The following is a 14250-nucleotide window of genomic DNA, read 5'->3' on the forward strand; positions in this document are numbered from 1 at the left end:
AAAATAAAAGCTTCTCTGAAGGTCATTTTTCTTGTAGTGATAGTTACCTAATCCCAACTTTAAAAAGCTTTATTCAAACCATTTCTGTTGCCAACCGCCTATCTAACCATTCTCGAACGTCTAAGGAACCATATTCCCTTTGCTTGATATTTCATTAAAAATAGTTTTACGATTTGAGAAGCCGTTAAATATAACACGAATTGTTCGACCTAAAAAGTGGCGAATACTATGTTGATCGATGGTGACACTAAATGTAAAGTGTTCTTGTAAAATATATCAATAAATTTAAAAAAGTGAAGAGCAAAGGTAAGAGGCTAATCCTATCATGGTTCATACCTCTACATTCAACATTGGGTTTAGAAATCCTCTGCTTTTTTATTACTTATAATAAGTTATTACAAACAAGAGTACTACGCTCACAAGTTGGTACAATTTGATGAACATTGATACAGTAAAAGTTAAAAGTGATCTAAAAAAAAGACCTCTTGACCCTATCACACATCATTAATGAAGTTTTTAATTTCCCTAGAAAACAATAGAGGGGTTAAGACCAAGCGGCTTGTGATTGATGATCGATATTCACCTTAACTCATTTTATGTGCAATTTCCGGAGATGTGATACATAAATAAGGGTTCAGTTGGCTCTAATTCGAACATGGATGGTCTGATTGATTACCACAAATCTTGAGCCTCCTTTGTATGTATACAAGTATCTTTTTTGAGAAAAAAGTGGATGTCTATTAGAGAGAGATCATGTGGGAGGGATTAGGTTGAAAAAAGTAGATCTATGTTTATATATATATATATATATATATATATATATATATATATATATAAGACTTTAACATCCTACTCGATTACTGGTCCCTAACGTGTGCATGAAATATTAAATTTATCAACAACTCGATCAAAAGGAAAACAAAAGGGCAAGAGTGTGTCTAGCCTGTATGCTTCATATGCTACACAAACATGTTGTCTATAGTCCGATCCATGCAAACGTACTCACTGTTTTAATGGTGGAGGGTCCGCCATGCCCACTGTCTTCCTTTTTAATGGCTGTTTTTTGTGGGGATGACATCTATCCATCTGCTACCCATGCATTCATTGAGACACATGTACACATATTACATTTACATATATCTCGTCATATATATATATATAATATATATATATATATAATATATATATATATTTTTTGCTTACAGTCTTGTTTTAAAGGATTCATTATTAGGAGAAAGATGAACATAGAGCTCTCGCGTGATATCTGGTTATGTTGCCATTTGCTCTCTCTCTCTCTCTCTCCCTCTCTCTCTCCCTCTCTCTCTTTCTCTTTCTAAACATGGGAGGTGTCATTATCAGAGTACTTATTACATGTTGGCACCTTAAGAAGCCACCTCTACCTTGTTCGTCTCTTCCTTCGTTTGTATCCCACCGCGAGCTACTTCTCTCTAGAGAGAGAAAGAGCGAGAGAGAGAGAGAGAGAGATTCAAAAGGTGCAGAACTGTAGTATGTGTCAGAGGAGGCATGAAAAGAGAAGGCATATTGTCAGTTAAGATGCATGCAGGCTCAAGACGCTCAGCTGCTTAACTCCCATTGGGGACCAGATTGCGACCTTCCACATCCCTACTTTCTTCTTCTTATACCCTTTTTAACTTATTCTCACAGGCATAAACAGTACCAGCCGTGTCTATTTGCCTCACCCATCTTAGCTTAAGCATGTACCTTCCTTTACATACATTATTTCCCATATAAATACACCACTTTCTTCCATAAAAGAATCACCACAACACCTTATATCCTCCCCCTACCCCCAAGGTACCCAATACATTAGACTCCGCTATAGATAGGTTAAACAACTAAGGGTGTGAAGAGAAGCTATAGAGAAAGAAGAAAGAGGGTAAATGGACTGGAGTAGCAGCAACCCCATGCCGTTTGTTCCTCGCCCTGCACAAAGTTCCTTTGCCTTTCTCTACAACTATAACAGTGACCCCTATCTATACCCACCTGGTAATTCATTCTAAATGTTTTCAGATCGTCTTATTTCCCTTTCATTTAGTTCTATGATCAAAGCATTACACATGTGGTTTTACCACTTCTGTAATGCTTCACTGTTCACTTTTAGTTTATCTCTCTACTTGTTTTAGATAACCAATTAATCTTTCGATGTGGATCGCCTTGCATGAGGTCTCGATGGTGGTTGTAATTGGTAACCCAACTGTGGTACCTATTAAGTCATTTGAATCTAGTGGTTGCAAATGCATGCAAGTTAGAGTCAACTTTGACATAAGATTTTATTTCTTTGCTCATTTACCTTCTACGGAAAACAGATCAAATAAAAAGTTCCATCTCTTTCAAATCAGATGCATTTGGAATTCATTGGACAAGCTGCCAATACCCAGCTGAACATAATGATTTCTGCTCCTGTGTCACTGTGTGCTTGCACATGCATGTGTTTGTCTCTATCTATATATGTATATATATGTATGTATGCATGTATGTATGTATGCACAAAACACGATCTATATATATATATATATGTGGACTAATGCACCAACATAAATGCGAAAAGCTGTGTAAGTTTTAGATTCAAAATATTAACTTTTGGAAGAATGGTAGCAGGAGGGACAGAGATGAAGCAAATGATGCAGCAGGGCTCTTTACCAATGATGGATATGAGCCAACTTGATTATGATAACAACAATCAGGACAAGAAAAAAAGATTGACAAGTGAACAACTTGAGGCACTGGAAAACAGTTTTCAGGAGGAGATAAAACTGGACCCTGATAGGAAGATGAAGCTTGCACAAGAACTAGGGCTGCAGCCTAGACAAATCGCAGTTTGGTTCCAGAACCGACGTGCTCGTTGGAAGGCTAAGCAGCTTGAGCGCTTGTACGATGCTCTTAAACAAGAGTTCGATGCTGTCTTCAGGGAGAAGCAAAAGCTTCAAGATGAGGTACGTAAATGAATGCCATGATCTCCCTCCCTCTAAATAACCATGAATTTCTTTCAAACGCCCATGTTTTAGATTCAAGATCTTTAGGTACGTTAAGTTCTAGTCATTTGAACAAATTAATTACCCAAATAACAATATAGCTACTTTTATAACGAATTAATAGGTTATTTTCAAATGTTAAGAATGAAAGTGGTAATTTTTCCCAACTTCTTATATCGACTAGAAACAATGAAGTTAATCTATTTAAGCCTTTGATATGATTAAGGTACTAGCATTGAGAACCATACTCAAAGAACAAGGCAAGAGACAAGCAGCAGTCTCTACAACAGGTTACACAGATATGTCCGGAGAAGAGACAGTTGAAAGCACATCGGTGGCCGCCATTAGAAGCTCCAACAACCACCCTCACCACACAGTCGTTGCCGCAAACACCGCTGCTGCTGTCGAATGCAGCTATATGCTCAACTATGATGGATCAGCAATGCCTACTCCATCTTACTCCAACTGGGCTGTTCTTCCTTCTTATCCATAAAATCATCTTTAGTTTACTTAGTCAAGTTTTAGATGTTATTAAGTTTATCAGCTTAAAAGATGTTACCTGAATCAGTTCTTTGAAAATTGTCACACTCCAATATGGTCAAATAACTATTCTTAGTTTCAAGTTTTATATAAAAAGTACAAGCAAATCAGTGAGGGATTGAGTTTTTGGTTGATCCTTGCTCATCTGCGAAGGATTGATGTTCGTCGCTGATACCTGATTTTCTAGAAGTGAAAAGGGCTACAGAAAGCATGTAAAGAGAAAAGCTTACTAGTTAGAGCAAACCATTCTTAACTAGAAAACCAAACCAAAAAGATCTTGTCGGCCAATAATAAATACAAACCACACTCTATTAACTAGCGTGAATAATAGAAAGCATTAAAACATATATGCATTTATTATGGAAATGAAATGAGATACAACATGCATGTAGAAATCCTAACCCCACCTAACTACTACTAACTAGACAAAGAAGTGGGTGTTTTAAAAATATACCCTATAGGTCCGACTATAGAAACTGGACACTTTCCGTGGCGGACGAAGCCGTCAGAGATCGTTCGGTAATCGTTAGATACTTGATCTATTACGAAAGGTTCGTTGTCGAAAAGTTGGATAGATACGGGATTCCGACATGGCATATCGCTGATGGTTTTCCAATGGTCGTTCTATTTTTACTCTGATGGGTCTTCAATGGCAACTTTCAATCACCAACCATTTTGGGATTTTGCAACACATACTTCCACAACGAAGGATTTGTGATAGTTTCATCAACGAAATTCGGATGACCTATTTTTTCGAAAGAATCCCAACGATTACAATTATCGAAATTAATGTCGGAACCCTTAGAGCATCTACAATGGAGGTTCTTACAAGAACCTCATTTTTGTACTTTTTATCGCCACCTTAAGTCCACCTTATCAAATTAAAAACTCATCAAGAACTCCACAGTTCTGAACCTCTTTATTTTTTTAACATCAATAACTTTAGCATTAATAATTACACATATATATGAGAACTAATTAAAATTATGCAAAATTATGCATGTATGTATAATGTCACTTAATTGTTATTTATACCACATTCGTAATGACCCTTTAATATATAATAGACCAACGAGATTGAAGTACTCCAAATGCATGTTCAACATCCTTTCTTGCACTATCTTGTCGTTGCTTAAATAATTTTCTTTTTGCATCTTGTGGGCAAGGAAAGCTCTTGACGAACGTCGTCCATTCCAGATAGATACCAGTAAGATAATATCCCTTCGTATAGTGTGTATCGTTTATCATAAAATTAACTGATGGTGCCTCCCCTCGTAAGACATTATTAAATAAATTGGATTTGTTGAGTACGTTGATATCATTACCTGATCGTACGATCCCAAAGAATGCATGCCATATCCACAATTCTACAGATGTAACTGCTTCAAGTATAGTTGTTGGACACCCATGATCACCACGATTGAACTGACGTGTAACACTCTAAAATAAAAGCATTTGAAATAAATATCATATTGAAGATTAGATATTCTAAATAATTGAATAAAGATTGTATGAGGATGTATATCTAGTGTGAATATTTTGAAATGCCATTCAATTTATTAAATAAAAAAGGGAAGGATTGCATTTCATGATCAAATTAATTTGAATATCTTAATTGATGGAAAATTTGGAATGGTGGTATGGGAGGTGGCAAGGAAATGGAAAGATAGATGGAGGTATATATCATATCACATAGGGTAAGGCAACAATTCAAAGAAGATGGGGTATAAATACTAGCCTCTCTAATCTTTTAAGGGGTGGAAACGAGGAGGAGGGTTAGTAGTGATTAATTGTGATCGATATTTTCGTTTATTAAGTCGATAAGATGATCGGATAATGGATGATCTTTTCAAGAATGAAGACTACATATATAGTACGGTTAAAAAGTCGATAACATTCAAAGTCGAAATCACGAATCAAAGGGTTGCCAAAAATATCCAAAGAAAAATGTGTGGATGTTCCAATCATGAGAGGGAGCGTCTATGGCGTCGGCAAAAGAAAAAAAAACTAACAAAAGCTTTTGTTTTAAAGGTGACACAAGCTAGTTTATATGTGTGTGTGTATATATATATATATATATATATATATATATATATATATATTAGTTTTGTATCCGTGCAATGCACCGGGATCCGTGAATTTTAACGATTTTGAAGCTTCAATGGTTTTGTTAAAAGAGATTTTAACGATGATATAACTTACGTTTTGTTCTTTAAATATTAATACAATTTGAATAAATAAGAGTTATGGTTCCAACATACTTTTCTGAAAATACGAATGTATTTTAAATATGATATTTTCAATTTTCAACATCCAAACCTCCGATGTTGTATGTTGACATGGAAAAGTGCATCCCATTTTTCTCCTAAGCAAATTCATTTTCAATTTCCAACTTATGTTCAAGATTATGAACATAATTTTCAATTTCCAACTTATGTTCAAGATTATGAACATAAATTGGACAACATAAATATGCATAGAAACATGTGGAACAATTAAACAAATGATCATCAGAACACAAAACTATCTTAGAATTCATACAAACCTAGTTCATCACCTTCAACAAACATTATACAACACAAATAACACAACCTCTTATAAGGAAAAAAAAACCCACGAATTCATAATTGACACAAAGATTATTAATTTCAAAAGCCCCAATATGCTTCAAAATCACTACTTTTTTAACAGTTAAGTATAATATTTCCAATAAAACTTATAATAAAATGCAATGACTATATCGACATAAAATTTTCATGAGTTGCAAGCCAACCTCCTTTTGCACAGGCAAATCAGCGATTCGCCATTCAAAATCAAAATATTGTTTATGTTTCTCTTCAAATGATGCCTAGGATGGGACATGCAATAAGAATTAGAGTAAGATGTCGTTTACTAAATGCTTACCTAGTAAGTCTTACCGCCATACCGGGCCACTTTACCTTATCGAACTAACATGATAATGATTCAGAATCTTACGCAGTAAGAACAATAACAAGAACCGAGAGTCTTATCCAGTAAGTGAGAGTAACAACTCTTACCCAACAAATGCTTACCGGATAAAAATGTTCCAACAATGTCGTTTTAATGGACTGAACTTTTAAGTGGTAATTTAAATGGAAGTGTTTACAATTACCGATAAGCACTTACCGAGTAAGCAATTTGTGTAAACAACCTTCAAGTATGGTTTTTAGAGAACTTTAAGACTCAAAATACATGTATTTTTAACAAGTAAAGGATGGTGTGAAAACATACCACCCCTTGTTGAATTTTTATAGCCAATTTTCTACAGGGGTCTATATCTTTGTCTAGAGGTTCTGTAAGGAAAACTCTTATAGTATCACCAAGACCATCTTGTATTGTATACCAGACAACTTAAAGCATGTATAAACCAAAAGTGCATATGCATGATACAAAAATGAAGGAGATGAGCACATATGAAGGAGATGAGCAAGCTTATATAAACAATGCAAATGGATAATATATTTTGGTGTTTTTCCAATACTATCATAAGATCTTCTAATCCTAATCAAATACATTTAAGTGGAGGACTCATCATCAGGATCTAAACCCTTTATACATTCAGAATGAAACCTCTTGGCATACGATGATAAACATGGTTGTCGTATCTGGTTGTTGAGCTTCTCGCAATACTGCCAATGCATCTTGCAATAAACCAACTGCTACATACTATATCAGGCCTGCATTGAACAGCTAATTAATATTTGGTAGTTAGTTAGTATGAAAACACAATCAAATCATGAATTCCTCCAGATGTTATGTTCAACATCCAAGCCATGTACTGCCCATCTTTGCATTACCCTAAACAATACATAACAAATAAATCAGACAATTCATGTTGTCATCAATATCTATTGTATTGTAAAGAAGATGTGGGTGAACCTTGCATAATTTGTTCCTTTTAAATGTGTTGTTGCCAAGGTTGCAACATCTATCCAACACCCTGCATCTTGTAGCTGAAAGGGAGATGTCGAAATTCAGTGTAGTATTGTATTTTCATATGAAAATTGCATCGCTAGTAAAAGACATATATAAAGCTCATGCTTAATGGCAACCTTTTATTTTATTGGTTAAATGAAAATCTTGTTCTAATACAGGCATGCATCGTTGCAAATAATCCATGTAACTGGAAGCTTCTTGAGAATATGGTTTGTGTACTCCATGTACAACTATTTGTCTCATACAGGAGCTTCTGTTCTGCTTTTTATCTTTAGTTGTCTTGTTCCATCATCTGTTCTTTTTCTGGTTCTGCAAAGGCCTTGGTTACTTAAAACCCCTGGTTCATGCAAACAAGCCAATTTCGTCATATCATCCACTCTACATGGCGGTGCTTTAGCATCTTTCGGATATACATTTGATGCTTTGGCCCATCCCTAAAAGGTTAGGCCACCTACACACCAGATGAGGTCAACAATGCAAACAGAAGGCATACCAATGAAGCACCTATTTGTCTTGAAACTCTCAAATCCGTATATGTCTAGTACTCCAATTATGTATTTTGAGCTTGAGTCCTGACCAATTGAACTATTGATCTTATCTACAAGCCTGCAAATACAAATTGGATAACATAACTATAAATGTTAGAATTAAGATTGCAGCTCACAAACATTTTGATGGTATTATGAGCCCAGTTGAGTCAACAGCACAAAACTGTCCGTAACAGAAAATTGAGGCTTACCAGTCAAATAACCTCGAGTGTGCGATTTTTGCTAAAGCATCTCTGCTGACAGCAGCAGATTCTGGATCCAACCATTTGGTGATGGTCTCATCACGTGTTACAATTACACGTTTGCATATACAATCCTCTAGAGCTTTCACATCACACTTGAACAAATCTTTTTTACTTAATAGGGCATCTACTATATATAGTGATATATATATATATATATATTGCATGAAAAAAAAATATTAATGACAAGATATAAGTGAAGTGGAAAAACCAAAAGAGAAGGAATCCATGCATGCCATTCATACTTGTATGATTTTGAATTATATATAACTATAATATACATATATACATATATGTAAATGTTCTTCTTGTCATTGTAAGACTGACGGTCAAAAAGTTTGAAACTAAATCATTTTTGGATACTGTAAAAGAGCTCGTTTGGTGAGAAATTGTATATATTCGAAGGAAAGGATTTTTAGAAAATTATTACGACTTGTGTACGTTGGGACTATCACGTGACAAGTGAACCTACAATAAGCCAATGTGAGTTTTTATGAGACTTTAACTAAGATACATATATACGTATAAATTATTTGACCATTATGTTATATTTATATACATGTTTACGAGCTTGATGCATGCATGTATATGAATTATTATTGTGGGTTGCATGCTATTTGTTTACGTATTTTTTTTAACATTAATTAACATGTTATAAACGGGTTATATTTTGTCGGGTATGGGAATGGGTCAAAAGTCACAAGGGATGACACATCCTAGGGATGACACATCCTAGGGATGACACATCATAGGGATGGGTGACCGGACAAGGGATAGTCGTGTAACCTGGTGAAATGCCAATGACGATAAGACCTTAACCCGGCGGGAATTTAAGATACCTCATTATAATTATAAAAAAGGGGGTTTAAAACAAAAGTGCATACTATTATTTGAGCATTTGTTTGTTGTATAATGCATAATGGGACATAGGGTTGTTCAGCGATTGACATCCAATGGATGTGACGGGAACCGAACCGATCCAATCATCCATTAGATGCTGAATTTTTCCAGCCGAACCAATCCAATTAACATTGAATAACCGATCCAATTCAATCCAATGGATGATTGGATCAGTTCGGTTCCATCCATCGGATATTCTTATTAAATATCCATTGGATCGGATTGGATCCAACCAATTTTAATCGGATTGGATCGAATTGGATCCATCTGACATCCAATGGATGGTCTGGTTGGATCCATCTAATATTTTAAATCCGATTTACAATGATATACTGGTAATTTGAGACCGTATTTTGAGACACGTTATCTCCGTCAGTGATTATGTAATTATCTTTTGGTAAATTTTATTAACTGCTCTGTTTTATATAATGCGTTGTTTTTTCCTTAAACCAATTGTGACATCTCCCGTAGTTAACCACGTGGAACGGGGGAGTACAAGTTGGTGATATAATATTCTAAAATACTTAATTTCATCCATTCAATCACTAGTGTACTAAAAAAAAGTAACTAAAAACATACAATTACCATTGTCAAGTCTCATCCATACATATTGGGAAGTGGAAAGTAGAAATATTAAGCTACTAAAAACTAAATAATAGAAATACTATCAGCAACCTAAAGACTGCAAGTTCACAACAACTCAATCCACTCTAATTTCTCCATCTCTAACCAACATTTCTACAAAATTAAAAAATGTAAATTAATATCTCATGATTAAACACTTATAAAATAAACGGAAATATTATGTATATATATATATATAGACACAATTACTTACCAGCTTCCAATGCTTCAATTTCTTCATTTGTGCCATCAACATCAATTGATGTTGTTTGTCGGATCCAATTTTGTGTACAAATTAATGTTTGTACCGCATTAGGAGTCAAACAACTCCTATATGGATCGATAACACGGTCACGGGTAAAAAAAGCCGACTCTGATGCAACGATCGATATATGCATAGCAAATACATCTTGTGCAATCATGGAAAGAATCTTAAACCTACTCACGTTCTTTTTCCACCACTTCAACACATCAAAATCATGTTGTAAAGAGTAATATAAAATAAAGTTAAAACAAAAATGCAACGCTGTTAGAAACATAATAGAAATTTAGAATGAAAACAAAAACGCAAACTTGATTCGTATTTTCACAAGCTTCAATAAAATATTTGTCAACTTTGGTTTTGTTTTCTGAGGAATCAACAGCCTTCGAATTTTTTTTTTGCGAAGTTGATCAAATAAGGCATACTTATCCACATTATCGTTAACATCTCTACCATCATCCTCAACATTAATACATGACATATACATGACATATACATGCCATCGCTCGAATCCAACTTACATTACTCTTCGTACATTGAATCTAAAGTCATTCTAACAAATCTAAAATGCTTTGTAGTATCATCTTTGTTACCACACATCAACTCAAAACACACATTAAAAAAAGGCTCTTTGTATCTAGGATCAAACACTATAGCCACAAGTAGAAACAGGTTCAAATCTTCCATTTTTCCCCAATACTTGTCATATTTTTTCTTAATTGAGATAACTATTTCCATCAACTTATTATCAAGTTTATTCCTGCTCTAAAATTCCAGATGGTTGTGAATAAAAGAAACCCGGTCTAAGAATTGATTAAATGTAACAAACTTAGACCCAGAGAATCTTAGAGTGCAATCATAAAAAATCTTCAAAAACTTCACAAATAACCTAGCAACTTCTCACTCACTTTCATTTGGACACTTTTCACCTCACCGATGCAATACTCTCTAACATAACCTACGTCATGCATCTCCATCTTCTCAAATGCCTTTTGATATTTTTCGGCAACCTCCAACATCAAATATGTTGAATTCCAACGAGTTGCAACATCTAAGCAAACTGTTTTCTTACTTGTTATTTTTGGTTGCTCGACACCCTCTTTCAATTTTTGCATTCTAGTTGATGAACCTCTCACATATCTCACTACATCTCTAATTTTACCAATACTTGCATCATAATCGTTTAACCCATCTTGCACAATCAAGTTAAGAATGTGTGAAGCACATCTTAAGTGCATGTGTTGACCTCCCAAAATTGCATCGCCCTATTCATTAACAGTATTAATGACATATTGAATCGACACATTATATGGTCATGCATTATCTACAATAATGGTAAACATCCTTCCAAGTGCCCATTCAAGTAAGCATTGCTCAATAACCTTACTAAGTGTATCCCCCTTACTGTTAGGTACAACACAATAATTCAATAATTATTTTTATGCAAAACCCAAGAACGATCAACAAAATGAGCAGTTAAACACATATAATGCAAATTCTGACAAGACTTCCATGTATCAGTTGTAAGATAAACTATTTTTTTTTTCTTCACAAACATGTCTCTTAAGCTTTTTATCTTTCTAAGATAAAAGTTCATGATATCCCTCGTAATTGTAGTTCTAAAAGGGATGTGAAAACCTAGGATCTACTTCGGAAAACAAGTATTTGAACCTCTCATTCTCTACAAAAGAGAATGGAAGCTCATCTTTGAAGATCATCCTAGCAACATAATCTCTTAGTATTTTCGGGATCATACTTATGTGTTACCAAATTAGCTCCCTCCACTTTCAACCTTTCAAAACACACCTTTGCTTGGTTCTTGTCACCTCTCACAGGAAACCTTTTACATTGGGTGTTAATGTGATTTAACAAATTATTTGTACCGTTCTTTTTATTACCACATGTGTATTGACTACCGCAATAGTTGCATTTAGCTTTTTCGATACCTTTAGTATCACATACCTTCGTAAAGTGGTTCCAAACCATCGATGAAGCTCTAGTTGACCTTGGCTTTTAAGTTCCTTAGGTGTCATTGGTAGGCATGCATGTTGGACGGTGGTGTTGCACTTTCTTCAATATTAACGGGTACATTTTCTTCGTTATGTGCAAGCTTAATGTCGGGATCATCTTCATCGATGAGAGATATAGGTTTAATGGCGTTAGTAGTTGAATCCACCTGTCAAGTAACCATTTGCTTCATTATTATTTAATTTAAACTTATAATTTATAATCGACCGATTAAACTCTAATTAAGGTCAACACAAAACATGAGCTAATACATATTACTATTAATTAACTTACATAAAAGGTAAAACTAGGAGTTATTACTAATTGTTTCCTGAATGCAAAGTTAGTTGTCAATGGGATTCTTTATGCCTGTCCTCATCTATTGATTCTTTATGCATGTCCTCATCTAAATTATATACCAAGCAAAAGACAACTTATTAAAGTTGAAGAAATAGCTTATTAGACACAAAATAGGTAGTAAAAAAAACTTATTAGAGTTGAAGAACTTAGATAACTTGAAGTAGAAGTCGTTTAGGAGTAGAAAGTTGATAATCGATCGGTCGGTCGTCGACGTGGGGAGCTGCAATAAACCAGAGTAAATGAAACATTTAAAGCGAATGACTTGCAGTATTGTTCATCTTTCCATTTTCTGTATTTTAGTAAATGTGAAAATACATAAGTAAATATATTTTAGTAAATGATTACTTTTCTGTTCTTTTGATAACTCAATGACAAGTTTTTTTTCCTAATAGAAAACACCCACTTTAACAGTTTGGTATTTTATTCCAACTTATAATTCTTTCTTAAAATATTTTTTTGAAGTATATAATATTTATATACGGCAAATAGAACAAATAAAATCACACACCCTCGTCACTTTTGGTGAGGTTTGAACCCTTAACCTCCTAGAAGGCCAAATACTCACATACTGCTAGGCCAAATGCCATTTGGTTCTTTCTTAAAATGTTACTGATCATAATATGTTTTATTATTGTTTCAGATTTTTGCTATTCCAATTTTCTTTACGTGCATACTCCAATCATCACCACCAGTGATTGTGAAGCTGTTGGAGAGATGTTTTAGGTCAAAACTCTGATTAATGAAGCAGAAAAGTTGGAAAAAGAACTGATCAAGAATCCTCCTCCATCCCAAGAAGAAGTGGATATGGCCAAGGGTGTTGTCAAGGAAAAAAGGTGAAATGGTACTCATGAATGCTATAGAAATCAGGTGGGTCTTAAGAGTTGCTAGATGTCTTCAACAGGTGCAACATATATGACAAGTAAACTAAAATACAGTGTTCAAAGTAAACTAAAATATAGTGTTCAAACAGATGCAAATAGGTGAAATCGATGATAAGTAAACTAAAATACAGTGTTCAAAGTTCAAACATGTGTTCGATCGAGAAGAAGATGGAAGCAGTCAAGCAGTGTTTGTGACTTCGTCTGTTCAATACTCGATTGGGATTTGGGAGAAAGAACGAAACATTCAAGAAGTGTTCGTCGATCGTTTTCGTCACTTCTTGGTTGTCCTTTTGGGAGAAAGAATGGAAGCAGTTCGAGCGGCTAAGGTTACTTAAACTTAAAACTTTTGTATAACACTATCAATAAAAAAAACTTAAAGCTTATAACTTTTGTATATAGGTCGGCTAGGGAAATTCGGTCGATCTAATATACAGTGTTCAAACTTCAAACATGTGTTCCATCTTTGTTGCTTGCCATACGTCTCCATGTGTGTACAAGTAACAAGTTTTTAAGTTTATCTTTCTGTGAATATGGATTCAATGGGGCAATCGTTTGGGCCGTATGGATATATTTTTTGTAACTTTTGTGCCAGATATCATTTCTCGTACAATTGTCCTTCAAACCCTGAGTCTCATTATTTCATGGGAGATAGTAATTGGGATAACTCACATTTCAATGTTTACACTCAATCAGGAGAGGAGCATCTGATTTTTTTTTTAAATAGTCAAAATCACGACATATTCACATCACCAGTACCTCCCTACCAAGATTGGAGTAACAATTATCCAAATACTTTTGACCAATCTTGGGAGGAATAGGCTGATTTTTCTTCGAAGTTTCAAGGGGGTGATTTTACCAAGTGGTATTGAGTACTCTAAGTGTGTTGGTAAGGATGAGAGTGAGGCCAATGATTTGGTGAGAAGTCAAGAGATAGAA

At 34.6% G+C, this 14250-nt stretch overlaps 1 protein-coding gene across 1 annotated transcript; it reads left to right on the forward strand.

Moving 5' to 3' along the window:
- The first annotated feature begins 1884 nt into the window (after positions 1-1884).
- On the forward strand, positions 1885-3522 carry LOC112501844 (putative homeobox-leucine zipper protein ATHB-51). The gene is made up of 3 exons (XM_025105581.1): positions 1885-2007; positions 2620-2954; positions 3220-3522. Exons 1-3 carry the CDS (start codon positions 1902-1904, stop codon positions 3484-3486), a joined length of 708 nt encoding a protein of 235 aa, XP_024961349.1. The 5' UTR covers positions 1885-1901; the 3' UTR covers positions 3487-3522.
- Positions 3523-14250: the final 10728 nt, after the last annotated feature.

This window comes from Cynara cardunculus (assembly GCF_001531365.2).
Source record: "Cynara cardunculus var. scolymus isolate 2C chromosome LG 1, CcrdV1, whole genome shotgun sequence".
Taxonomy (NCBI): Eukaryota; Viridiplantae; Streptophyta; class Magnoliopsida; order Asterales; family Asteraceae; genus Cynara; species Cynara cardunculus.